The following is a 26,825-nucleotide window of genomic DNA, read 5'->3' as shown; positions in this document are numbered from 1 at the left end:
ATCAAATAATGCCCGTTTGTACAAAGCAGCGTTGTAACGGACCAAGAGCCTCATACGGACCAGTACTCATGTTGAAATTTTGGTACTTTGGGATACAGATTGTGAATTTGAATCTGAAAAAAAATCCATGGGGCATTTTTGGCTGCCTATGAATTGACCTCGAACCCCCAGCATGAAGTGGGGTAACGCGTAGCACCCGGCCAGGATAAGTCGGTATATGGGGCTGGCCGTGGCCGCTATTGGGTTAAAACCCTGGCTCGTAAGGGAGTCTGAAAAGAGATAATGGCAGGAGAAATTCCACAAATGTAGATGATCGGAAAAAGACGCGGTCTCAGATATATAAGAGGTGCCAAAGGTACTAGAGACGAGTGAGGCACCAAGTATCCATTTATACTTCCTTCTTTACAGGGCCAAATACAAAGCGGGGATATCAAATTAACAAGCAAGGGCAAGTCTGGAAGCATTTTCGTCGCGGGAATAATGCATCAAGGGGATCATCAAAAACCAAGGAAAAGTCCAAAAAGTCAAAATTTTTAGTGTTTCCAAGACACTGTCGTCTACTCCTCGACCTGGTCAGCCCAAGTACCAGTCAATGGAGACATCGTAGCCTCAAGCTTCTCCATAGACGGAGGTTGTGCAATGGCTTTTGTTTCCACGGTTGGTGTAGGTGCAGGCTTTTTGCCGGCTGGAAGGGAAGGGAAATCGGCTTCATTATTCACAGATGGTGTAGAGGTCTTTGCACCACCCCTCTCCAATGGTTCTTTCGAGGATGCTTGGTCTCCTCGGGGCCCATGGGGAGATCCACGACCACGGCCGCCGCGCCCACCACGCCCACGCCCACGCCCAGGGCTGAGAAGATCGGCAGGTCCATCGTCAGACGCTCCGTCAAAGTCTCGGCGAGTATACCCAGACACTCCGCCATGCATGCCGCGACGGAACTGGCTGCCACCTCCGCGCGGGTTATAGTCGTCCTCGGTCTTCTGGGAGTCCCATTCGCGACCAGTCTGGGCATTTAGCTTCCGCTGTCGATTCTGCTCACGCTCGTTATCCATGACTTTCCGGTTGGCGGCCTCTTTGCGTCGCTTCTCGGCCGCGATTTGTTCACGTTCGAGGAATGATGCTTGATCAGCTTCTGCACGAGCGTGTGCGGCGGCTTTCTTTGCAGCGTTCTCTTTGGCTGCGGCGATGCGCTTCGATAGTTCTTCCTCGGTAAGTTTGGGCTGGAAATTACAATTAGGTCAGCGATCCATCGAACTGGAACTTGTTGTGTGAGCTCACCTTGCGAATTCCTCCAGTAGCACTTCGATCCCCACGGACAGCCGGTACGCGTTGGGGTTCAGTGCCATTGCCAGTAGTCTCCTCCCCCGGCACCTCATCCTCCTGGCCAGCTTGCTCAGTTGGCCCCGCCTCTGGTTGAGCAGGAGCCGCAGGCTCGGGCTGTTTAGTTGTTGCTGGCTCCTTTGGGGTCTTGGGACCCTTGTGGCGTGGCGGGCGTGGAGGCTTTTCAGCCGCCTTCTTGTCTGCCCATTGTGAGTCCTGCAAGCCGCGTCCTTTCGCTGGACCTTGACCCCGGCTCTGGCCCTGACCCTGGCCCCGCCCTCGTCCACGGCCTCGGTCTCCCCCACGACCGCGGTGGGGAGTGTCGACTGGAGGAGTTGGTTGTTTCTCAACGACGGGTTCTTCCTGCCGCGGGGTAGGCTCTGGCTCTGCAGGTACCCCCACTACCTCCGTTTGGGCCTGTTGTTCCTCCGCTGAGACCGGGATGATTTCATCATCAAACAGGTCATCGGCGCCGCGTGTCTGTGCAAATTCGTCCATGTCTGCCATGGCTTAATATACGGGGAGCTAGAATGACTTGATCGGACGAATTGGAGCTATGCGCGACAACGGAGGCGGGCTCTCTCTTGATTGCGATCCGAGGGGAAGCTTTGATGGGGCGAGAGAGGGTGATCCGTGCGGCGGGGGCTGGAAGGGAGTAGGCTGAGGACTTCCGACTAGTGTTGAAGTTTCATGAACTTGGAAGTGATAGAATCGATTGATATATAAGAATGTCGGGTTGGTCTCAAAAAAGAAAATTACTTGTTTGTCGATGAGTCCAAATCGCCAGCTGCACCCAAGGGCAAGATCCCAGGCGATCTAGGCCTGGCCATGGCGGAGCCATTTTTGCCACTCATCTCCGCCCTTTTCTGCCGGTATGGCATGTGTGTTGACATTTTGGAAGGCGGTCTAAATATTGAAGTCTCCATTCCCAATGTTTTTGAAAGATGAATGCTGGAGATCATGGGCTTTTCGACTTCAGAGTCATAACTTATATGTGGGGCGAACAGTATATCTCCTGGGGTACTGCAATATATATTCAGCAATGGGAACATATACTAAACAAGCGGGTAGCTGCCAGATTTTATACTCCGATTGCATAGTAGATATGGGAAGATGAGATATAACTTTATCCGGATGGGTAGAACTGAGATATTCAACGACTTAAAGAGGGGTCCCATAAGGACGGACACGATGGCTCACTCGCGCTATAACGCACAGGAAGCAACTAGAAGGGGAAAACAAGTCAATCGATTACTCTAGAGATCTCCAAGGAAGCAGAACGAAAGGGGGAAACGAAGGCCTCTTACAGGCCAACACAACAGGCGCAGGTCCTGGATAATCAAGGAATGTACCGCAGGACACAATCTCCATCGGGAGTCTCTATCAGGACAAAATGAGGATACATAGGTCACTATACAGGATATTTTTCCTATGCTAGGTGGGGCTTTCCTATTTTAGCTGCCGCCACTTTTATGAGGGCGCTTAGAGTCAGACTCACTGAGTGTTTAGTATCACCACGTGATGATCAGTGAGGTCCAATGAGCGCTCACTGATCACTCACAAGCACTCAGTGAGTCTGATTGGCTGCTTACTGAGCCATCACTGATTACTAGTCACACTATAGGTAGTTAACTAGTTAACTAACTATCTAGTTAACTAACTAGTCAACTAAGGCTGAAATTGAAATTCTGCTGGTCTAAAAATGTCGACAAAGCGTTCTGACCGAGTTCTTATAATCCGCCGTACCCGAGCCCGTCCAACGTCACCCACGGCTGAGCCGTAGCCAATCGTCGCTATCGGGGTGCAAAAGCTTGCTCCATTTTTACCAATTTGCAACATTTGCATTAAACACTTTGCCCACCCCCACCCCGATCCCCATTCAGCCCCACCAAATATGATATTTTCATTGGTCAAGTGGGCTAATCAGCATGAGTTTGCTCATATTGTCATGTTTGACTCCATCAATAATCACTTAAGACTTCAGGCCTATAAAGCCCTTTTCGACACTCCCTATTTCCCTGCGATAAAAATAAGTGGTATTCACCATGAACCGTGTTGCTATCGTTGGGGTAGGTTGAGTCCTTATCTAACTCAAAAAAAAACATGTGCTAAAAACATATAGGCTAGTGGCTCGATTGGATCTGCAGTGCTGAAGGCTTTGATAGCATCAGGTAAAGATGTGACGGTTTTCTCACGGTCATCCTCGGCAACCGTTTTCCCCGAAGGTGCTCAAGTCCTCCGAGGAGACTATGAAGATCAAACCTTTCTCCGGGATGGCTTGATGGGCATAGATGCGCTTGTGTTGTGTGTCGGCACCCTTATTCCGGCTACTCAGGTTCCAATCATTGATGCTGCTATTTCGGCTGGTGTGAAATGGATTATTCCGAGTGAATTTGGAACGGACAGTGGTAATTCCGAGTACGCTGCTGAAGTTCCTATTATTCCGCCCAAGGTAGCCGTTCAAGAATATTTAGATGAGCAAGTCGCCAAGACACAGTCGCAGTTCATGTGGACAGGCGTTATTAACGGCCTAATCCTTGACTGGGTGAGATTTCAAGCGGCCCTTGGAATAAGCAGTAATTTTGTACTAATCGTTCCAGTCACTTCCCCGTGGGGTACTTGGCATTGACACTAGTCACAAAAAGGCTGTTCTCCTAGACCAGGGAGTCACAAAAGTCAATATGACAACATTGCCGACTATAGGACGTGCCGTTGCCAGTTTGCTTCAACTGTCCCCTAAGCAAAGAAATATGTTTGCCAACAAACTGGTCTATATCTCTTCCTTCTGTATCTCCCAGATTGACCTCCTAGGGAGCATCCAGCGGGTTACTTCATCCCCGCAATCTTCCTGGGATGTCCAGTTCCAGGATACGGAGGCGAAGGTTGCTGCTGGCAAGGAAAAACTCAAACATGGGGACATGTTAGGCTATGCTGATCTGATATACGGTCATGTGTTTAAGGATGGGGCAGGTGGCAACTATCAAGCCAGGGTCGGCCTCAGCAATCAGGCTTTGTCACTTCCAAACGAGGATTTAGACGAAGAGTTGAAGAGGATTCTTTCCAATAAATGATCATTTGTCGCCATTTATCAAAAATAAAATCGATAAGCCTGTCCTGCAAATGCGATTCTTGAAGCATTTTTCCACTAACCGTAAAACGGTTCCCAGACATTAATCTTCTTAGAAAGTCGTAGTTTAAAGTCAGGTCAAATACAGACTAAGGCGGTTTCGGACATGGGCCGAGGAACAAAGCGTGTGTGTCCATCGGGGAACCTGTTTTCGACTCTCACTGTACCGAATAAAGCATGCGGGAAGCTTGTCGTCTGGCCTATTTGCTTCCCAATCAGATAGTTGAAGCAGCTTGAGGGCTTCAGGTAGGGTGGAGACTAAGAGCTCGGGACCGTTTTGGGGGCAATAGTTCGGTGAAGGGCTGAATCCACATTCTGAGGGTTCGTAATATCCTGGAGTCGGGGCGTACTGCGAATCCTGGTCTGAGTAACCGGGATCCTGCGCTTGAACTCCAACACCGTTCAGATAAAAGTTGGTAATCATTGTCCTCAATTTCCTAGAAAACGAAACTTAAGCACATTATGGTCACAAGGGGTTCAGAGAGGGCGGGCCCAAAGAAATCCAGCAATTTGTAAGGCAACAAGTCAGTTGTAAAGGAATATTTTACCCCCCCCCCGGTATTGCATCTACGTATGTCTTCGCTCGTCTAGCGGGTTAGCACGGTGACTGTGGTGGACCAAGAGGAGAGAGGCGCGGTAGCCAGACAACCAACAGCATCCCGCCAACTAGTCTGTTTGACTTGTTTGCAAGTGAGAGGTTCGAGACAGGGCATGGCCAATACGACTATGAACGATAGCTATTTTTATGCGAGTATCCATTACCATAGTAAGATACTGCCAAGAGTGGGGGGTCACGAGTAGGTTAACCTTGAGAGGTATGGCGTCATGCGAAACAGAGTTAAACAAAAAATCAAAGAGAGTAAGGAAGTGAAACTGATTTCGAGCGCGTCTGGATGATTGAGGGTGGACAACCGCGGGAAGTCACCGAGAACGAAGACAAAGCGCAGGCCTTCCTCGACTCCTTCTTTCCCGAAATGAACACACCGGCTGCCGACGTGCCAACGGCGGCACCGTTGGAACTCCCACGACAGCCTATCACAGAGCTAGGGATTCATCGATCTCTTAAGGCTGCTAAAGGAACCACCGCACCAGGGGAGGGCAACCTACCAATGGTGGTATGTAAACAGCTTTGGACACACCTCGGAAGCGTCACCGCCAGGATATTAAACACGTCAATGAACCTAGGGTACCACCCGAAGCAGCGGCGGAACGCGAAGATTGTGGTGTTAAGGAAACCCGGGAAGGCCGATTACTCGATCCCTGGCGCCTATCGCCCAATCTCACTCCTCAAAACACTAGGAAAGCTTCTGGACGCATCCGGGCCCGCTCAAATCTTCTTGCGCACTTCATCGTTTGCCTTACAAACTGCAATCGTATTGTGTATCGTACGAACATTGAGGGTTGCCTGTGACTGGCACAGTATCGAAAGGAATGGCTTTAAAGAGGGACCAGCAAGACTGAAACAACACGGCTTTTGGGCAGCTTACTATGAGGTTACAGATCACTAGGAATATTGCAACCAAAATCCAGGAACTTGCCTCGCTATTGATCTTGTCTTTGGTATGGAGACTTGGAAGCCCTCTCAAAAAATCGACGACGAACGCGGCCTTATGAGGGCCCATCGACCCGGCAGACTTCGCTATGCCACCAACATCTGAAATTGATTCTGCTTGGTTCCCGGTGTTCAAGAGGAGACCAGCCTCCCTCGGCTGTTTATTTTGGGATGTTCTAATATGCTCTTACAAACGGCGACCCACTTCCACAATTTGCCACCGAGTCTCCACTGGGCCCCGCCCCTGATCACGGGCGGGCCCAGGCACGTTGATGCGAAGAGGGGCAAACCAGGGTTGGTCTCCTGAGACCCGAGCTGTGCTCTTTCCGAATAACCAGCACCCCTGTCAACGTCCTGAACGCGTGGATCGTGTTGGCAGCGACAGAGAATAGAATTTCCAACATTTCCCCAACCAATGTAACCATGGGCCAAATGGGCAAGGATTGTGGCCGCTGTACATTGTGTGGATTGTCTGCAGCCTAAGTGGAGGGAAGTTGACGGAGCGCTGAGATACGGGCTAGCCACAAGAGCAGTTCGAACCGTCAATATCCAAAAATGATCTCCTTTGCCTCCACACGTTTAAAAAGCAGCCTGCCTGTCCTGCTCATCCCTAAGGGAATAAGTCAATTATTCCGAAAGGTCAAAGACTGTTTCTTCCTTGTAGGAGTTCGTACACGTACTGGCAGCGAACCCCCAGTGAACCTCCACCGAAAGCTTGGCGGCTTACCAGGGTCCAGGTAGCCTGAGGCACCGGCATTTGTGAATAACCTCATGTCAGGTAAATCGTAACATCTAGTTTATTATTCTAGTATCTCTTAGACTAGCTCCTCTATAGGCCATGGAAATTAGTAGGTAAGGGTTCCTAGGAGCACACAGATAATCTAATAGGTTGATTGTCAACATATAGATGTGCAATACCCCGCACTAAGCGTGTTGATAAGCGATACACATCGGACCAATCGGGTCAACATCCCCAGAGCACCACTACACAATACGATGATAAGATATCAACTATCACATTAGATGGGAAGAACAACGAGTTTCCCAACACTCTCGTATGGCCCCATGTTATTCTGAATTTTATTAGTCTTTTCCTGTGACATTCTGCCATGTACCTCAAGTTATAAATACTGCCTATTTCCCTAGTTAAATAAAACAAGTTTGACACCCTTTTCACTCACGAATAGAGCTCAAGGCAATTCTGATTTAACTGTGTTGACCCTCCACTGTTCAACCTGTTCGCTGCCGACTCACCTCTATTGCACTTTAGTCTCTCTTCCATAATCGTGGTATTCGATCGACCCTGCACGAACGCTTCGTGAACCACCCAGGATTTATGCCGACTGCGTCAATCCGACATTAATCAACAATTATGCTTCACCGAGGCGCAATGACTACCAAAAATGAAACATTGGGTTGTTGATGCTAACGCAGTTAGATAGGACAGTAGGGCTAACTGAGAGAAAAAGGGCTTCGCGTGAATAGGGCTAGCGTATTGCGTTTTATTGAGGTGCCTTAGCTCAGGGTGTGCTCAGTAAGCGGATCAGGTCAGGGCGTGCTCAATTCAGTGAGCAAAAGCGGCGAGGGGCTGAGCACTAAAACGGAAAGGGAAAGCCAAGATGTGGCATAGGAGATCCGGTACGTAGGTATCCTGGCCGAGTATTCACTCTCATTCATGCCTCAAACTTGGCAAGGTTTCTATCCACCCACTGACCAAACTTGACAGGGGCCCGATGGGTATACTTGAGAACATTACCTCTCGCTTCCTCGACTACAGCAGTCTTGAACTCATACCCAGCATCCTCAGTGATGTACCGCACAATCCACCTGGCAGTTTGTTCCGGAGTCCCATTTTTCAACAACTCATCCAGCGCCTCCTCCGCCGTAATCTTGGTAACCTTGATCTCCCTTCCAAGCGCTCTCGCAACAACACCAACCGCATCCTTCAGCGCCCTTTTCTCAGATCCCATCAACCACACGACTCGATGCTTCAAGCCTCGCGCCAAGATATATCCACAGACTCGACCAATATCCTCGGGGGAAATCCAGTCGTACTCGGCTTCGGGGTTGGCATGCCGGACTTCTCCAGCTTGGATACCTGGTTTGAACCAAAGGATATTGCTGGCGAAGTAATTGGGCCGTACTGCGACAAAGCCGTCTTTGCCGTAGACCTCTTCAAGAGAGATTTCCACTTGTGCATGCACCCATGGGATATGGTCATCGGGAGAAACGGAGCGAATGTCGCTTTGGACAGAGTAACTGCTTAATAACACGGGTGTCTCTATGCCAGCCTCCTTGAGAGCATCCATACTGGCGCGCATGTGGTCAGATGTCCCGAAAATCGCATATATGAATGCGAGCTTTGCCCCGCTCTGGCGAACGGCGGCTTTGATTGTCTCGGGTTTGGTCAGATCGGCTTCAGACCTGTCTGCAGTGATGCCGGACAAGCTTGGGATGTGCTTTGTCGTATCGCGCATCGCAAGAGTGACTTTGGCCCCTTCTTTATAAGCTTGGAGGGCTGCTGCTGAGCCCACGTCGCCAGTTGGGCCAAAGATGATTACGCTGTTGGGTGCAGACATTGTAGAGAAGAGCCCTGGTCCTAGTTGCAAAGTGAAGAGAAGTAAAATGTTGCTTCAGAGGATGATCGGCTTGGGGTCTTCTATTGCCGCGACTTGGCCTTGATTTATGTGTCTCGAAAAGTGGGCAGCGGTGAGCTTGAGCCCTGCAGGATAGCTTGTCGTCCGAGGAAGAGATCTGCATACAGATTATCGTTGGCTTGGCAAACAAGCCACCAGAATCGACCACTCACAGGGAAGAATGTACTGTGTGAATGCTCCGCTGAAAATAACCTAACGCGATTTGTTTGCAATAGAGGCTAAGTTTGGTTTCCACCTCCCAATTTCAACAAGACCATCGCGGTAACCTAGTGGTAAATCACTAGGTTATCGCGCCCCTCCGGCGTATGGGAGTGGGCTCGAACCTGAGTGATATCAATGCGCTCACAGGATTGATACATTCCGCTCTATGATATGAGCGGAGTCGGTGTCTGACGCAGTCGCGACTCGGTGTTTCGGGGTGGTCTTCTTTTTTTTATTGTTTTTTTCTTTTGGAGGAATAAGGATGATGATCAGGATAGTGCTGCATTAAGTGTATGGATATGAAAATGGTAGTCGGGAAGATATACGTTTTATCACAACAAACAGGCACCCTTGCGGCTCTAATTCATCAGTAGACTGCTATGCACTCTACAGTAGTGTCCCCTCCTCTGTTAACTAGCACTTTTTAGCGTGGCCGCCTAGCGCCATACAATAAGCCCACACCATTACGCGTAATAATTGGCTAATCACTCTTAATAACAGTAACACAGCGGTTTATAGTGTATTTTAGGCCTAATTCGAACTAGCTATCTAGCTACTCTATGCCATTCATCCCAACATCAACTTTTCGCGCATAGGTGAGCACGGCCACATTCTAAACTACCTGATGTAGAGGTGCTAGCTCTCCCCTTCGGCTTCACCTTACTTTGCGCTCGCTTTAGCTTGCATTGTACACACACAAGCTGATCGCCTAGTTGAATTCGATGGTGCTCTCGAGCTGGCTGTTCTGGTGGTTGAATTCTGTAAGGATACTCTATAAGTCAGGATAGAGGCCTGTCAATCAGGTAGGAGAAAGGGACCAAGTCAATTATTCCGAAAGGTCAAAGACTGTTTCTCGAGGAATGTAAAACCTCTCTAACATAGACCAATTTATGTACAGTTATATCGCTCAAAACAGGAAGGAGATATATCCTTAATAGGGGAATAGGAGCGGGGTAAACACGAGGCTTGTGTAACCTCTATAAGGGCCATCCTTGCAGGAGTCCGTACACGTACTAGTGGCGAAGCCCCAACGAACCTCTACCGAAAGCTTGGCCGCTTAACAGGGTCCTAGTGGCCTAAGGTACCGGCATTTGTGGATAACCTCATGTCAAATATATCGTAACAAATTCGATTCGAAAAGGCGAATAATTGATCGTATAGCCTATCGCGAAACTCTCGATGACTAGGTAGCTCACTCTTACTAGCCCCCTGCTGCTGCTTATAGGTATATTGAAAGCGATACGCATTGTGTATCGCTGTATTTAGGAAGAAAAAAGAAGCGGGAACTAATTGCGCTGGGTCTTTCGATGAATCTCATAATTTGACCAACCAAAGTTGATTCGCGTTATCAACACTATTTAAATAGTGATTATAATCGTTAATCGCAGCAGGAATTGATTGGTCCTTCATAACCTCATCACCAAAAGGAGCACGCGCGATAGCTGTATTTATAGAGGTTTCTGCTGGCCGCTTTCGCTTTGTAGTAACGTATGAATAAGGCGAATGGATAGAAGATAGTATAAGTACTATATTATTATCCTGCTAAGCAATGCATAGAATCCCTTGCTCTTCTGATGTATATAAGGTGCCCTATAGGATTGATTTAACATGGTCTTTTGGCTCAGTAAGCTGTTTAGTTATACTATTATAAAAGCGGGTAGTGCTGTATGCACCGCACTGTATATCGCGTAGCTCTTTGAATAGGGCGATAGAGGTAAAGTAGTTATCCAGGTAGACCGTATAGGGTGCTATATGCTTATTAACTAGCGGATTAGCTATAGAATTGGCTGCTTTGGCTGTATTGGCTATACGATTCACATAAGGATTGGCCGATTGGATAGCTAGCCTAGAAGCTTTTTAATTATCTGAAGAACCATCAATACAGTAGGGCTTAGGCTAGTGTATCTGAATAGTTCACCAATTCCCCATATACGGCTACTCCAGGTAAAGGCCCAGATATAGCCACGTTCAGCGAGAGCAAAGATCTTATACCCTGCTGAATCGGCTTACTAGGCATTGTAATCGTATGCTTTGTACGCCCGAAGCAGCGAATTATAGTCTCGTCAATTGATACGTTTGATCCTGGCTGATAGTATCTTTGGCCTGCGTGATTAAATGATAAAGCTAATGGCTCAAGCTTATACCACCACTGCTTATGCTTCGGCTGTTGACTAGGCGATGCGATATGCAGATAGCGCTTAATCTGCTCAAACCGAGTAAGGCCTATATAAAGCCGAGTAGGGTATAGAGTCTTTTTTGGATCCTGAGGACAATATTTACTGATAGATAGATGGATAGATAGATTGATTAATCGATTAACCGATTAGTATGAGGATTAGTATAGGGGATTGTTATGATAGGGTACGCGTGGATAAAATCACGCGTAGTGGCTAGTGGGCTCCTATAGCCAATAGTGTATCGAGTATAATAATTTACCAATAATATTAGATGAAATCTTACACTAATGAAACCACGCTAAAAAGTGCAAGTTAACAGAGGAGGGGATAATCGTCAACCGGCTTTAAGGTTCTGCGGATCGGTGGATCGGGGTAAACCCAAAGGGGTAACAATTTCGAGGGCGTCTTGCCAAGCCTTTTTGGCTGTTATGAGTCGATGCTTTATCAACCAGAAAGTATGAGAAATACAACTAACAGCTTGCCGAAAAACGCAGATAGCACTCAAATTAGTCGGCAGCGACTAATACGCCATGGCAGAATACCCATGTTCACTCTATTTACATTTGCTTGCGCACGTAAGTCACGCGCAATACCTAGACACACTCCCATGCGTTCTCATCTGTGTAGTTACCAGGGCCAACGAAAACATTCCGTCGGGGATAGCGACAGTGCTTGCGTCGGTACTCGATCTGCGAGCCAACTCCATTAACGAACTTGGCACCGCGCACAGTCTCAGGAGCCTTGCCCTGCTCGACCCACTGAACCATGGCCATGAGCACATTATCCTGCGGATCATTGCCAGCATACGTCTTGAGGCCCTGTCCAATACCGTACGCACCGTCACCACCGCCACAGTGGCCCATGCCGCTGATAGTGAAGAAGCGGTAGAACTCATCCAGGCTAGCCGGAGGGAGGTTCATCGTCTCTGCAACGTGGGAGTAATACCACTTGGAGTCATCGGAGCTGATCAGCTGGTCCTGCATTCCATGATAGTGGAGGACCTTGCCGCCAGCCTTCTGGAAGGGAGACAGATCGCCGTCCCAGGTCTGAATGTTGTTTGGGTTCTGGGCGAATGCGGCTGCAGCGTCCTTGATTGTCCAGTTCTCGCCACTCCAGGAAGGGTCGCTGTAGACAACGTACTTCCACCAGTCATTGCTGTACTTGAAAGGCTGACCGTTGTACATGATGGGGGCAGCGAGAATTTCGGAACCGGGTTGCATACGAGGATAGATCTGAGTGCCATTCAAGCTGTACAACGGAGACAGAACCTGCTGGGCTGCCTTGACCTGAGCGCTAGAAAGGCAACTGCTTGTGTTCTTGGCCTTGGGTGCACAGATCAATGTTTCCAGGATGGGATGGCAAAGGTCGGTATCCTCGATAATTCCATCCTTCGCGCCATCAATGGCATCACATTGTCGGAGAATCTCATCGTGGACAACCTTCCAATCAGCCGTGGTCAGATAAGTGTCGGATGTGTTCGAGCCAAGAATGGGATAGAAGTGAGCACTCCAGGACAGCAGGCCGATGAAGTTGATGGCAGGGGCACCAGCCACGACACCGTCAAAGTCATTGGGGTATTTCTGAATAGACTTCCATCCCTGTCGACCACCCGTGGAGCATCCGAGATAGTAACTCTTGTTGTATCCTTCCTTATAGAACTGCTTTGTGAGTTCCTTGCCAATGACAACGCCAGTGTGGACTGAACGATACGCGAAGTCCTCCACTACCTCGGGGTGCTGATAGAAGGGCTGTCCCGAGGTTCCGTTATGACCGTTATTGGCTCCGACTGTGGCGAAGCCCAATTGAGCAGTGTAGGCAAGATCATAATATTGAATGCCTACAAATTTTTAGAAATAATCTGGCGGAGACATAAAAAGCAGCACTTACATCCAGAGAGACCACCATTGCCAGTACTCAAGAAGCGACCTTGGTAGTCGCGCGGGAACCAAGCCTCCAAGCTAATCTCACTGCTATTGGAGGTCGAAACTGCCATTGCGACTCGGCACAGGTCCACTGAAACTGCCTGGTATGGCGCGGCACAGCTAGCAGCGTTGTCTGGCAGAGACAAGTTTGTACCCCCAGGGACGTACTCCGCAAAATTGACTTTGACATTGGGGATATCGATCTTCTTTGCGAATTGCGCACATTTGTTCTGGAACGCATCCTGGCTGGCGAAAGCCGTTGAGGCCGCACCCAGCAGAGAAATTGCAAACAACCGAGTCATGTCGATCACTTTGACCATGCTCGAGCCGAAGTTTCAGATCGATGGGCAACTTGGAGAAAGGCCGTGGGAGCACCCATGCTAAATACCCAAGAAAGCTCCATGCCAAGACCCTTTAATTGACCCCGTTGCGAGATTTTTGATTGGACAAAGGTGAATCTATACCGAGCATCGGCAAGTGTAGATCAGGTATTACCCGGGTATAATACACGACATTGAGACGTGAAGGAGGAAAATCCCGAGGTTGACCCGGACGACAGTGGAGAGAGATGTTGAATTTGTGCAAAGTGATTGGATTTGGGGTATCAAGTGGATCTGAATGTGGTATTGGCTCGCGTCTAAGCCTCTGAGAAGAGCTTCTGATGAAACGGAGTGGGGACAAGGGACGATCAGGGAAATCCGAAATTACACACGGAAAAGCCCGTCCACAGGATTAGAAATCCGGGGACTCCACAAATGCGGGGATGCTTCACAACAACAGGGGGTCAATGGCTCTTGAAATCGGCATATCGTGTTGCATTCAGTTTCGATGGCGAATCATGTCGAGCACATGAAGGACGAGAAATGCCGTGAAATTCCCACGAGCCCCTGGAGCTTGATTAGGGTGCTGACCCGTAGACCGCCAAGAGGTGGTGTCCATGCCCTGACTCACTCGAATCAACAATCACAAGCTGGCCAGACCTTGGAGAGCGGTCGCTCTGGTCCGGATAGATTCCAGTTCCTTCTTCAAAGCGTCGGCTTCGCCTTGCATACTGGATTCCCCGGAGTGCCTGGATTTAAATTCATCTGCAAGAGATCGAAATTGGATAAAGAACCCTGGCTCAAGCTGCCAGTCATCCCCTGTTGTTGATGCAATCACCTCAGAAAGGGCATTCATTCTCTGTTTGAAAGCATTGCATCGCTCATTGAGAGCCTTAGCTCGCTTCTCCAAGGCAGTGACGCAAGCATCTCCGGCTTCTTTTCTTGCAGCAAGGGCTTCTTCCTCGAGTGTTCGGTCCAGAGGGCCCCGCCGGCGATTCTGAATGGCGTCCATGACCAGCTTGAAGATCATGCTCCAGAAGATGGTGATGATAAGAGCAGGAAGCCCCATTTTCACTGGCTTTGATTGCTAAACATGACTGGTATCTCAATGGCTGGCAGACAGACGATGCGACCGCGCGGGGGGGGGGGGTTTCGAAGAGCAGAAGATGACGGGTTGGAGATGAAAGCGACGAATTGAAAATTCAACAATAGTTGCAAGAGACAAAGAAGGGGAAAAAATTGTGCCAACTTCAGGAAGGGAAGGTTATGATGGTAAAGAGGAAGTCGCGCATCGCGGACCTTCCTAAAATGTCAGGCAAACCTAAATCCGGCCTTACAGAAAAGGCACTTCAATACTCACCATAGATAATTAAAGGTTGGAAGTTTGCTAGTGATTGTGAGAAATCATGAGTCATGACATTCCTGGCCTGGAAATTGAAACGAAATTTGACTTGTTGATATAACATAACATTAAAGACCGTGCGCGGATTTCATACCAATACATCATCCAAATTATATCCAAATGAATTACTGCCCGGGGATCAACATCATACATCGCGCTCTCGTCCCTCCTGAACAACAACCTCCCTCCGCATCGCAATAGCATTGGGCTGCATATCATTTACAAGCCCGACCGTATCGTCGCCATCACTCTGCGACGAGGTCATCCCAGTTTTCACCTGTGCCGAGTAGTTGCCCCGTCCCATCTCAATATCAGCATAAGGATAGCCCGGCCTGTGCCGCTTTTTAGGTGGATCACTGCCGATCGTATGCTGCGCTTCTCGGAGTTGACCAGCACTGGGTCGCTTGTGTGACAGAAGGGGCTCGACGTAATGGCGGAAGAGAGGTGCGAGGACCGGCAGACTGACGATGATGATGCTGAGCCATAACTCGAGGAAACTAACCAGACCGATCTTATATAGTCCATAGACGAAGTCGGCGGCAGTTTTGGGATTAAGAGTGATGACAAGGCGCCATATCATGACTGCGACGACGCTGTGGCCCGTTAGTTTGAATAATTCGACGAGTGTATAGCAAGAAAGAATCCTACATCAAGCCCATTCCAAACATTACCGCAATCGTCAATTTATTGCGAAGGGACATCCGCAATTTCCAAATCGCAGGAATTGGCAGGAGAGCGATTGTCGAGTCCAAGAATATGTTAAGTGTGATTGATGCGATCTCTTGAATACTCAATGAGCGACACCCACCACCTGGTACGGGATGCCACTGATACGAGACCGGATGGCATTGAGTAAGGAAGAGTGGTAGAAAGGTAATGAAGTAGCCCACGACCAGGCTACTCACCACCCAAACAAGAATACGAATCGGCCGAAAAGTTCGAAAGAGACTGGTATACAGCGATAGGATTGATAGCTTGCAGCAGACTGTACCAACCAGCCATGTCATGCTCACTCCCAGGATCATCTTGAACTGAATGTCAAGTTCCTCCTTCGAAAGGGTGGCGGTATGCCCTCCTAGCCCATTGGCAACCGCCCAGTAGTTCAATCCTACCATTGCACACGCGCTCGTCTAGAAGGAGATTAGCACAGGCAAGAGCAAAGTAATCGAAGTGGAGAAATATGGCACTCGTACGTGAGCAGCGATCACAAAATAATCATGCAGCTGGAGACTCTTGCGGGTCAAATGTATTGCCCAGATGCGCAGCGCAATCACCACACTCGTCAGGAAGGTGAACACCGCCATCCAGATAGACAGCTGAACGCCGTTCGGACTGACAGCCATGATGTGCAGTGGGATATACGATGCCAGGAAATCGAATCAAACAGCGACTGCTCGAGGGAAAGAAATAACGAGACTTCAATGGTTGCCATTTCATTCCCACCAGCATGAAGGAAGAATATGCAGAGACTCGGCTTCGGCATGGCGTTGACCAGCTGGTAACAATCAGCGCTGACTGATGTAGGACAAATGCAGATGAAAATGCAACCTTCCTGTAGCTCTCGGGATTGAAGCCAGTCAAAGAAGATAATTGAGTGCACTGTATGGATCTACCCGGAGTGTAATTTGGTGGCGTTTTTGAGTTGAGGACTTGACAGCAATCTTGCAGGATATCTTGGGAGGATGTGTGGGGGGACTTTTGTAAAGTGACGATCAACTGACTCGAGAGTCACCCCGCGGCAGTTTGCCAGCCTTGTCAGTCAGCCTCACCTTCTGTTCTTTCATCCCCTCCTTCCACAGGAAATTTTGCACTCTGCATCAATCTTCTTCAATAAAGTCCCGTGAGCCTCCTTCATCAAATTCATTTCCTTCGCGTAATTACCTCCGAAAAGCGGGTTAGACGATGAATCCTCCGTTGCCATCTCTGACCTCAACCTGGCACAACGGCTCTTACTCGGCCATTTCGCCGCTGCGAGCCGAGCTGAGCACTGCCGGCAAGACAATCATCATCACGGGCGCGGTACGATCCCAGCAATGTCTTCTCTTGAGCAGGCTACCTGCCTGCTCTGACACACCCCATGCTTATACTAGTTTCCCCGTTTGCTAACTCGACCCCTCCATCCTTTCTAGGGCAGTGGAATCGGTCGCGCAACCGCCCAGTCGTTTGACAAAGCAGGAGCCAGCAAGATTGTTCTGATCGGACGCAATGAGGCCACGCTCCGAGAAACCCAGGCCACCTTGAAATGCGACTCATCCGTCCACGCGGCTGATGTGACGGATGAAAAGGCGCTTGCAGCCGTTGCGGCCAGCACTGGGACGTGGGACGTGATGATCCTGGCAGCGGGATACATCTCCCCGCGGGCGTCAATCCGGGATTCGTCTGTGGATGACTGGTGGCAGAACTTCGAGGTATGCATACGCCCGTTACACATGCTGATACCCGTGTCCTGTCCCAGTGGGACGTAGCGGCTCAATCCGATTGGCGCTGACCGGTGATGATCACAGACTAATGTTAAGGGCACCATGATCGCATCCAAGGAGTTCCTGCCGACCGCCAATCCACGTCGTGCAGCAGTCGTCGCTTTTACTGCGGTGGTTGTGTTCCCAGCGGCTCAGCTGGTTAACCTATCCGGGTATATCACATCCAAATTGGCCGTGATCAAACTCATGGAGTTTCTGGCTGCGGAGAATCCCAACGTCTTTGCTGCTGCCCTGCATCCGGGGATGATTGAAACTAAAATCTTCCGTGGGTCTGGCGCCGATCCCAGTCAACTACCGATGGACTCAGGTAATGGCTAAAGCTCAATACAATTGTCTGTTTTGAAACTAATTCGTGAGGAACCATAGTGGAGCTTCCCGCCGATTTCTCGCTTTGGCTAACGAGTTCTGAGGCGGCATTCTTGAATGGTCGCTCTGTCTGGGCAAATTGGGACGTGGAAGAACTCAAGGCTAAGGCGGATGAAATCCAGTCGGGACTGCTGTTGACCTCGGGGGTGTACGGCTGGCCATTCACATCATCCTAGCATGTTTCAACAGCAATGCAACATGGTGACTTTCCCTGACGTACTGAGAACACAAAGACGTTTCTTCAAACTTTAAAAACAAGAGACCAATATCTTCAGACCATGTATGCCTCTACTCAGAAGACCCCTGCGTCTCTCAATCCCTCTTCGGGGGTTTCCGTGCTTCCATGTATAGACTGAAAACTTATGTAGCTTGAGGCTGGATTGCCATGGAATAGGGTAGGAAAACAGGAATAGAAAGTTTAGGCCATCTCGCAGCGGTCGTAGGGTAGCTGTCCAATAAGGCTGTATCAAATTAAAGGAGAAAAGAATAGAACTAATATACATATCTTTGCTTCGATCCGGATTTGGAGACCTCCAGCTGTGTGGTAGTTAATCAAACACTACTATCGTAAAATCCCAGCACTCCTTTGACGACTGGCGTTTTCGATCGCACATTGGGCAAGACGTTTCAGTTCAAAGGTGACACCTGCTGCGAATCGAACTTTGGCTCTGTAACATTCTGGGTCCTTGGGCCTGCAATAGCTCTCGATAAGTTGAGATATCCGATCAATGATTTGAAGGTCCTCGTGATTTTCCGTATCGAATGGGCTGGACAAGATTTTGCAGAATAGGTTGATGCTCGCTTGAATGAAATATGACAAGGAGAACCTAAAATTTCAACGTCAGTTGGATGAACGTGAACAGTCCCGATGCTGGAAAGTTAGCAGTTAATGCGGAAGAGATGACGAACAAGAGATTCTGGGATCCTAGATCAAATGGAGTATGTAGGAACCCTCCAAGTAGAGATCGACTCGCGGTGACTGATATTGCCAGGCTAGACCCGGTGCCCTGCGTGTCCAGGTTCCGTGCCCATGAATCACAGCGGCTACTGGCTTGATGAATCATGAGCATGCAATGATGATATTGAATGTGAAATATTGAGGCCCTCAAGTCAACATGCTGCACAATTTTGCCAGTATAAGCTACCAGCGAGGGCCGATTAACGACTGGGATCGAGTTCCTCCACAACTCGAGAGAATGATCCACATCCCGAATCACTCTCAGTAAATCCGTGTTTGATTGCCTCAACGCACGGGGTGAGTAGAGATCGCGATGAATTTTAGATTGAATGAAAGCCAGGCGGACATATGTATGAACGTACGACCCGGGATATGGATCGCCATATATATGGGGCTTCTCATTCGACTGGTCGAGAAGCTCGGGGGGAATCATCGCAAATGTCAAGTCACACTGGGAATCTTCAAGCATCGGAGGGAGACCGGTGACCAAGCTGAAACCCTTGTCACAGACAAATGCTATCCAGAATAGATGTCTGGTGTGGTAATCAATTGTAGATGGATTGTCCCAAGCCATGCGAGGGGAATAGTTGCCCTTCATATCATATATCAAGCGTGAAGCCGCTGCGAGAAGATGATTGATGGAATGGAAGTCAGCAGCCAGGCCTTGGGAGCAGAGAATCTGTAAAAGCAGAATTAGAGACATGTGTAGATTCAAAAGAGCCAATGAGAGGTGATGTTTCTTGACATACGAGTAAAAGAATGGCTTGTAGACCATCCAATGTGGCTGCTTCACTGAAGATATCTGGGAAGTGACGATGTGCTTCCCGAGCATATTGAAGACTGGCATGAAATGGGAGTTGTTCTGACCCATCAAGTACGATGATAGCAAGTGCGTGCAATGCAAAGATGCAAGCTTTGGCACTAGCTATCGCAGGCGATGCTGTCGACACCTTCTGATGATATGCAGCATTGATTGTATCTTCAATAAGAGATGAATCGAGGATTGGGAAGAACAGTGCAAACCTGGATGACTGGTAGCGCTCAATCTCGTCCCGCAAGACCGACAGTTCTGGCAAATCGAGGCTCTCCTTGTTTAAACTAATCGTAGAAGCCGAGTACTGCCATCGAGGAAATTCAATGGGGAATCGGTCAAGGTCGAAATCTTCTCCTGTGCATGCTTTAATCCACTCCCGGCTAGTTCCAGCGAGGACGTGGGTACCATCAAACGTGCAGGTGTTGCCCAAATGACGGGCAGCAGATTGAAGGCTCTTGGCAAATCCAGGGGCCCATTTCTCGGCCTCTCGAGCCTGTGCCTGGATATTCCCAATGGAAGTGTTTTTTTCTATGAATAGGCCTGTTAATATCGACAGTTGCTTGGCAAAGACAGTCTGCAAAATTCACCTAGTTCCTGCGAGGAAGTTGCTGCCAGGGAGGAGAACCCATTTCTGGCAGTCACGCTCTTTGGAGATGATGATGCAGAGCTAGATTTAAGGTCAGTGATCGATTTTACCATTTTAGAATAATGGGCCAGGCAGCTGTCACCGCAGGGCATACATACATTGGGGGGCTTGTAGGTGTTTTGCGTGATCGCGTAGCTTTTCGAGAAAATGTACAGGGGAGATCCTGATGGGAGCACCAGTTGCATTTTGGTTTCGCTGTATCACATTGAATCTGACGCTTAGGTTAACACCACATATAATGTAAGGCAACACAATAACTAACTAGCGGTTTACCAACCTTTCGAGCGAAGCACACATCGCAGGCACGGAGTGGGCGCCTCCGACGCCCTGCTGAGGAGCTACCACCGACTCGCCATTTATTGACGAGCATGTTCAATTATGTTCAATTATCCACGGTCAACCATCCGGAATGAATGGGAGGAAATCCATTGAGATAGTGCTGCCTAGCTTGGTGCTTAATGTTTCCTGACTAAACTCAGCGCTGGCAACCCGATGACGCGTATTTAATGAGGCGCCAAGCCGCAGCTAAGCCAATGACACCTGAGGCCCACAATACTTTCTGTATAAACTTTTCCATTTGGAATAACATGGTGATTTTAGCCATCATTTCCAGGGGCCAGGACCTGCAGACCCTTCGTTCCTAATTCTGCGGGGTTGATAACGAGATGGTTGTATAATCGACACACGCAATTGGAAAAAGATGGCGGGTATATTATATACTGTCCATGTATACTGCTGTCTAAAGTTCTGGAAGATGTCCCAAAAAAAACCACATTATATTTACACCAATAATAGTAAAGAGGTAATCTAAAAGAAAGAGAACTGAAAAACCTGGGATCTTTATGTGTTAGGAACCTGTTGATAGCTCTTCTGGCCCCATTCGCTCTGTCTCCACTGAAGCTTGTAGGCCTCCAGGCTTTTGAGCTCTGCTCCATTCTGTCCATCATCCAACGCGCTTTGCAATCGGCCCTTCTTGCGCTGTCGATGGCACCACCAACCAAATACAGCGAATGCAATCACTCCAACCGCTGCTGCTCCGCAGTACACGCCAATATGAACACCCTCGGACAAGTCGTCCCACTTCTCGGCCAATGTCTTTGAAGGGGTCTTCTCAATCTCTTGCTTGGCCGTCGAGTTTCCACTATAATATTCATGTTAGAGTCTGCATGGGATGCGATTGACCGAATCCGCTCAAATCAGGAAGACTTACCTGACAACTTCGATACTCTCGTATGTTCCCGTTTTCCCATCGTACTTATATTCCTTTCCGGAATGGAAATCCTTAACGCGCAGGCGTTGAACAGACATGGTGAAGGGCACATCGGTCCAATTCACATAACCACCACCCCATTCAATATTTCCAATGGACTGTCCTTTGATACCGACTGGCCAGATACTCATCTTGACTCTGCATGGTGTTTGTGGATAGTTCTTGCCATATACCGTCAACGGCTCTGAATAGTTGACAGTGCGCACCTTGGTGCCATCGATCCACCACTCGAGGCGATCCTTATCCCAGTAGGAGGTATAGTTGTGGTACTCGGTATCTGCATTTGCCACAGGATGAATTCCACCACGATCACTCGTTGTGGTATTGCCCTTGCCAAAGAAGTCGGATTGCACCGCACTCGTGTTGTATCCCACCCATTCCCAGTCAATTTCGTCCAGGTCATCGGACTGCAAGATCACACTGCTAATAATTCCCGCGCCCTTTGCCATTTTTGCGTGAACTTCCATCACGCCGAAGAAGATGTAGAAATTGGACACCAAAAGAGTGGATGCATTTTCCGTTTTGATTGAAAAGTCGGCGCCGGTGCTCGTGTAGTCGATATCTCCGGTGGTCATGTTCCATAATGTGTCGTCAAGTGTTGAATTGAACCACCATGTGTGCTCTGTACCGAGAGCGGCATCGGCTGGACATGTCTGATTGAGCGGGTTACAGTCGGTTTCACTGTATGCGAACACCCCGGTGCTGACGAGGCAGACAAATGCAAAGAGGGCTCGGAAAAGGAAGTTCATCGTGGCAGGAGGGCTCACTGGCGGAGTAAATAGCGTTGTGTCTAACCTGATCAACCCGTGGCGGTTGCTTTCACTGCTGATGCCAGCGCACTGCCAAAAGGCGAATGACCAAATTAGCAAGAAGAGGAGCCTCACACCCTGCGTTCAAGATCTGAAGAGGGCGGCCACTTCGAGAAATAAATTGAAAAGGGGGAACTTATTATTCTTGCCACCGGCACAAACAAAACCAGAGGTCCAATAGACGAGTCAAAGCTCGTCTAGCGCAGATATGGAAACCGGGTAGACACTATCGCCGATTTGACTACAATGTCCGGTGGCATTGGCTTTCTGATGAAGCCGAGATTACAGCACAAATGCCCGAGACCCACCACGCGTGTCCCACAATCTTGCCATTGTAGCCTGATAAATCACTTTGAAATTGTCAATTCTGATCTCCTTGGGAGGTTGCACGAGACACAAAACGGATTTTATAACTAAATCTCATGTGCATGCGTGGCTTGTCTCTCCTCCAGTAGCAAAACATCACAACGAGAATCCTGGACTATTAGCTGCCACGGATAGATGACATGCGTAAGCGGTCACAAAGCTACCCGATAAGGCTAGCCCTTTAAGACCCATTTTTAAGGCCCCACTTGGTACCTGATCAAGCGATTTTTGGGTGATTCTCATTGGAGAGACTAAACTTGGCTTACGAATGCATGAACGGCTGCCAATCTGCGGATGGTCGATGCCGAACTAAAATTAGTGACACAAAAAGCGAAGGTGGATTTGTACCTACTAGCTTCATTATCTTCGCTCATCGCTTCGATTCTGGCATCAAGAGCAACCAGGCTACAAGATATACGTAAATCAGGCGCACAGAAAGCACATGTAAGTTGGGATATTGCAGAGTAGGTACTAAATATCCTTAATTAAGGTTATGATGCTCATAGCTTCCTTGTATGGGTAGCAGGCGGGTATTTTCTTGGGTTGTATTTATGAACCACAGCTCTCTTGCCTAATGGATGTATGTACATGAAAACCCTCTAATAGGGACCCTTGAATTCGAAAGCAGTCACGATTCATGCAGGGGTTGAATCCAATAGAATCAAAAAAATGGAAGGGTTCGTTCCTGCATAATCGCGGAGTGCGAGATTTATGCTACACACCAAAGTCCTCCATCCCTGCTTCTGCGACTTTCCTCCACTGACCCACATGATCCTGAGCCTGTCCCCTAGGACAGACTTCGACAATAGCACGAATGTGATTGACCACAGTTTGCATTGACTCTTGTCGTGGACTGAGTCGCATTTCGTCCAACATTTTCCCTAGACCTCTCTCTTGGCAGACAGCCTGAAAAACATTCTCCATGCGACTTTGCTCTGCCTTGTCTTCCGGTGACGTTTTTGTATTCCAAAGAAAAGCCCGAGGTGGATTCCATCGTGGTGCAGGTACCACGCCGCTGAACTCCCAGTCCAAAATCGCGGTTATGGGACAATCAGGATGGTCAGGGTCACACATGACATTCCCGAAATGCAAGTCTTTATGTGCGAGAACATAGGTCACACGATTCAGTTCTTTGGCATTTGTGGGGGCTTGAATAATGTTCATAAATGCCTGGAGCCGTGGGATCATGTCTCGAAATGGGTTGAGCGATGGGTGTTTTTGGATAGCATGAATATAACGATCCAAACTACCTACTATAAACTCCACATTATTTGAGAATCCAACCTCACGGGTCGGATTCAGCGACTCGAGGGTCTCTCCCAAGCCTCCCCAATATCGGTCCAGGTCGGGGACTTGCCAGAAATTCTCTTCAATCGGAGGTCCAGCGGCGACTTCAGTTCCATGAATAGCTAAACCTCCCACAAAGCCATCCCTCCATGGATGTGAACGGAGTTCACACAGATAATCAACTAGCTGATTCACTAACCTGGTGCGGGCGTCTTGGGAGAGAGTAGAGTAGATCTGATCCACGCTGACACCAGGTACTTTCTCGAGTAGAGTGAACTCATGCCCGACCATGTTAGACTCCGTGTCATCGTAGCGAATAACTGCTGGGACGGGGATCTTTGTATTTTCTCGCACCCACTTCATCACACCGACCTCATTTCGCGTCTTGATACCCGGAAGCTGACGGCCAGAGACGCGTAGTACCAGAGTTACCGAGCCATCACGGTTGCGGCGAGCCGGGATTCCCGACGTGCTAGAGGCGGGGAAGGTTATGAGATAGATAGAATGAAAGGCTGCCGAGACTTGCAGTCGCTCAACAGTAGTCGGTACTGGGAGTTCAAGAGAAAGAACGAGCTGGGTTATGGTCTTGGTGGTCAAATCTGGAGGCAGATAACTCTCCAAAGTGCCCATTGCGAGTTCAAGTATTCGAAATGGCTAACAAAATATGGTAGCTCCGACTCTCAACCAGCTTGAGAAGCAGGAAAAATTAACGGGCCGCGAATACTACATATACTACGTACCCCTCATTTTGCTCGAGCGTCGAGGGTGAGACGAGTTTTGGGGGCCGAGAAATGGCTATGATGAGGGCTGGAGGTAATCATAAGTTCCGCAACGAATGAGCTACAATGCATCTTAACCATTATAATGCTCGAGGATTCAAGCCAAATCAGCTCTTATGACTGCATCTTAAACTTGGAATAAGCCTATCAGGAGAGATTAAATAGACAGAACACAAGAAGTAATGATCAACCTCGGAGTATCTTGATTATTCACGAGGTAAGTCTCGACCAATTAAACTTGAAGACTACGAGCCCAATGCACGCACAATGTTTTGATGGGCCACGAAAAAGAAAGCCCGAAGTGACCACACTCGGATGTACTGGAAGCTGAACTGCATCATGAGACTCCCATTGCGGTCCTCCTACAAACAAGCAAGGTCCAACGAGGTATGTACTGTGCTGTAAGTAAATTTGTACGCACGCCACCATGAGCACATTTTTAAGCCAGCCACCAAAATAAAGATTTAGTCTTCACGCAACTCGAATACCAGGCGCAGGCGACCGGGATTCGAAGTAAACTGATCCTTCAGATCCCGCAATACCGCATCTCCAGTCTCCCCGGGAGGGATACGGAAACGGTAACGCTGGACGAGTCGTGCGGTGATCAGTCGCACGTCGTTCATGGCGAGTGCTCGGCCAAGACAGCTATGATGACCCAGACCGAATGGCACAAAGCCTGATTTGTTGCGCACCATCTCGGGCTTTTTGTACCAGCGCTCTGGAATGAACTTCTCCGCCTGCTCGAAGCTATCCTCGCCTAATAAGAGTTAGCAGTCAGGAATCGCTGTGATTCATGTGAGCAGGCCAAGATACTCACGACGAGAGATGCAGAATCTCGGTGCGACTACAGTTGTCTCTGGTGGAATAAACGTTCCTCCAATTGTGATTCCATTCTCCAAGGTTTTTCTGGTTCCACCGGTGGGAAGGGCAGGATACAGCCGGAGAGCCTCGAAAACGCACGCCTCAAGGTGAGGACAATTTGATGCCAGTGCCCGCGAGTCCGCGATGTCGAGGATTTTGATCTCATCGAGAATGATCTCTGCATGCCGGGGGTCCTTTGCCAATTCACAGAATAAACCAACAAGAACGGCTGCCGTGGGCTCGCTGCCAGCCACGATGGCGAGGATGCTGTCGCCAGTAAGCCAGGGGAACCGTCGAGGGTCGTCTCGTGCGTCTTGAAGGAGGTAGTGGGCGACATCAGGGACGTTGGATGTATCCTGAGGAGACTTTTGAATGATGAGTTAGATTTGGAGCTGGAAACTTGGAATGTATTATTGTGGTCATACTCACCTCTAGTCGTTGTAACATCTGCTCTTCGCACCAGGCCACCATACGGAACCAATCCTTCAAAATCCACACCCGAGGAAAAAGCTTGAATGCAATGTGAATGAACCAAGGAACCGGACTCAGTGGTCCGAGGAGGGAAAGGGCCCGCTGCATCAGCAAAATGATATGATGCCACTCTTGACGAGACAACATGTTGAATGTCCGGCTGAAGATGAAGTCTCCCATGCGATCGAACCCCAGCCAGTAAAACAGATCCGTAGCTTCGGTGACTTTTTTGGACCCGATATTTTCATCTATGCAACGCTCAAGCTGATCGATAAGGGGTAGAATACGTTCCTGGTATTCATCGAGCGCTGAGTTTGTCAGCTCCGATGTCTGCATAGTGGTATTCGACCCAATTATACATACCCTGGGATGTGAAACCTTTATTCCATTGTCGACGTCGCATGCCATGTGCCTCTTTCTTTCGAGTTGTCACCAAGGATTGCTTAGGATGCAGCAAGTCGTACCACTCGGACTTGACACAGCCACCTTGAGGTCCATCTATCGCCATGAAAACATCCGGGTGGTAGACTGTGATCTCGCCGGGGCCTAGGTACTCGAGTGGTCAGAACTTGATCTCCACGAGGCATGGAGCTAAACCTTACCAGTCCTGACAAAGTCTCCGTACTTGCGATGAAGCTCCGACAACACTAGGAAATTCTGGCGATGTCGCGACTTCCACGCATGCCAGAGTTTAGTTACGCGTGCCCATTTGGGCCCGGGGAAATGACTGAGACGGTGGAAGTAGACACGGTAGATGGTGATGCTCGAGAAGAGCGCGGTAAGATATCCAAAAATCATCCAATATGCGTGATTAGAGACCATGACCAAGGCCACAAAGTAGATGAGATGATAGATCAGAATATCTGGCGCCCGAACATGCCATTCGCCGTGAATGAAGACGGCACGATGCAGTACCAGTCCCGAGAGGGCGCCTATCAGGGCCGAAACGATATGATTCATGATGATTGATGCTGTAAGGAAGAGAATGAGTCTCCGGGGGAGTTGAGGAGGGGAAGAGGTTACTCACATCTGGTCAAACC

At 48.9% G+C, this 26,825-nt stretch overlaps 11 protein-coding genes across 11 annotated transcripts; 2 read left to right on the top strand and 9 right to left on the bottom strand.

Moving 5' to 3' along the window:
• Positions 1 to 147: 147 nt before the first annotated feature.
• N7473_002784 (uncharacterized protein) lies at positions 148 to 1,834 on the bottom strand. The gene is made up of 2 exons (XM_057148724.1): positions 1,279 to 1,834; positions 148 to 1,220 (listed from the first exon to the last, which is right to left on the bottom strand). Exons 1-2 carry the CDS (start codon positions 1,825 to 1,827, stop codon positions 558 to 560), a joined length of 1,212 nt encoding a protein of 403 aa, XP_057012378.1. The 5' UTR covers positions 1,828 to 1,834; the 3' UTR covers positions 148 to 557.
• Positions 1,835 to 3,365: 1,531 nt separating this feature from the next.
• N7473_002783 (aromatic alcohol reductase) lies at positions 3,366 to 4,391 on the top strand (the record flags this gene model as incomplete). Its single annotated transcript, XM_057148723.1, has 3 exons — positions 3,366 to 3,389; positions 3,443 to 3,865; positions 3,921 to 4,391. 3 exons carry the CDS (start codon positions 3,366 to 3,368, stop codon positions 4,389 to 4,391), a joined length of 918 nt encoding a protein of 305 aa, XP_057012377.1.
• Positions 4,392 to 7,672: 3,281 nt separating this feature from the next.
• On the bottom strand, positions 7,673 to 8,578 carry N7473_002782 (uncharacterized protein; the record flags this gene model as incomplete). The annotated part of the gene is made up of 1 exon (XM_057148722.1): positions 7,673 to 8,578. One exon carries the CDS (start codon positions 8,576 to 8,578, stop codon positions 7,673 to 7,675), a length of 906 nt encoding a protein of 301 aa, XP_057012376.1.
• Positions 8,579 to 11,627: 3,049 nt separating this feature from the next.
• On the bottom strand, positions 11,628 to 13,258 carry faeB-2 (putative feruloyl esterase; the record flags this gene model as incomplete). The annotated part of the gene is made up of 2 exons (XM_057148721.1): positions 11,628 to 12,871; positions 12,922 to 13,258. The coding sequence occupies 2 exons, from the start codon at positions 13,256 to 13,258 to the stop codon at positions 11,628 to 11,630; spliced, it is 1,581 nt and encodes a 526-aa protein (XP_057012375.1).
• A 661-nt stretch (positions 13,259 to 13,919) lies between these two features.
• Positions 13,920 to 14,345, bottom strand: N7473_002780 (uncharacterized protein; the record flags this gene model as incomplete). Its single annotated transcript, XM_057148720.1, has 1 exon — positions 13,920 to 14,345. One exon carries the CDS (start codon positions 14,343 to 14,345, stop codon positions 13,920 to 13,922), a length of 426 nt encoding a protein of 141 aa, XP_057012374.1.
• Positions 14,346 to 14,823: 478 nt separating this feature from the next.
• Positions 14,824 to 16,021, bottom strand: N7473_002779 (uncharacterized protein; the record flags this gene model as incomplete). The annotated part of the gene is made up of 3 exons (XM_057148719.1): positions 14,824 to 15,271; positions 15,327 to 15,808; positions 15,872 to 16,021. The coding sequence occupies 3 exons, from the start codon at positions 16,019 to 16,021 to the stop codon at positions 14,824 to 14,826; spliced, it is 1,080 nt and encodes a 359-aa protein (XP_057012373.1).
• A 559-nt stretch (positions 16,022 to 16,580) lies between these two features.
• Positions 16,581 to 17,700, top strand: N7473_002778 (SDR family NAD(P)-dependent oxidoreductase; the record flags this gene model as incomplete). The annotated part of the gene is made up of 4 exons (XM_057148718.1): positions 16,581 to 16,697; positions 16,808 to 17,086; positions 17,183 to 17,465; positions 17,525 to 17,700. The coding sequence occupies 4 exons, from the start codon at positions 16,581 to 16,583 to the stop codon at positions 17,698 to 17,700; spliced, it is 855 nt and encodes a 284-aa protein (XP_057012372.1).
• A 386-nt stretch (positions 17,701 to 18,086) lies between these two features.
• Positions 18,087 to 20,127, bottom strand: N7473_002777 (fungal specific transcription factor domain-containing protein; the record flags this gene model as incomplete). Its single annotated transcript, XM_057148717.1, has 5 exons — positions 18,087 to 18,351; positions 18,434 to 19,161; positions 19,232 to 19,824; positions 19,939 to 19,963; positions 20,041 to 20,127. The coding sequence occupies 5 exons, from the start codon at positions 20,125 to 20,127 to the stop codon at positions 18,087 to 18,089; spliced, it is 1,698 nt and encodes a 565-aa protein (XP_057012371.1).
• Positions 20,128 to 20,782: 655 nt separating this feature from the next.
• On the bottom strand, positions 20,783 to 21,961 carry N7473_002776 (glycoside hydrolase family 16 protein; the record flags this gene model as incomplete). Its single annotated transcript, XM_057148716.1, has 2 exons — positions 20,783 to 21,083; positions 21,153 to 21,961. The coding sequence occupies 2 exons, from the start codon at positions 21,959 to 21,961 to the stop codon at positions 20,783 to 20,785; spliced, it is 1,110 nt and encodes a 369-aa protein (XP_057012370.1).
• A 1,140-nt stretch (positions 21,962 to 23,101) lies between these two features.
• Positions 23,102 to 24,304, bottom strand: N7473_002775 (phosphotransferase family protein; the record flags this gene model as incomplete). Its single annotated transcript, XM_057148715.1, has 1 exon — positions 23,102 to 24,304. One exon carries the CDS (start codon positions 24,302 to 24,304, stop codon positions 23,102 to 23,104), a length of 1,203 nt encoding a protein of 400 aa, XP_057012369.1.
• Positions 24,305 to 24,917: 613 nt separating this feature from the next.
• Positions 24,918 to 26,745, bottom strand: N7473_002774 (cytochrome P450; the record flags this gene model as incomplete). Its single annotated transcript, XM_057148714.1, has 5 exons — positions 24,918 to 25,210; positions 25,271 to 25,679; positions 25,744 to 26,093; positions 26,149 to 26,331; positions 26,388 to 26,745. The coding sequence occupies 5 exons, from the start codon at positions 26,743 to 26,745 to the stop codon at positions 24,918 to 24,920; spliced, it is 1,593 nt and encodes a 530-aa protein (XP_057012368.1).
• Positions 26,746 to 26,825: the final 80 nt, after the last annotated feature.

The sequence above is a fragment of the Penicillium subrubescens genome (genome assembly GCF_028828155.1).
Source record: "Penicillium subrubescens strain IBT 31985 chromosome Unknown utg000002l_segment0_segment0, whole genome shotgun sequence".
Classification (NCBI taxonomy): Eukaryota; Fungi; Ascomycota; class Eurotiomycetes; order Eurotiales; family Aspergillaceae; genus Penicillium; species Penicillium subrubescens.
This window is presented reverse-complemented; position numbering and strand designations above follow the sequence as displayed.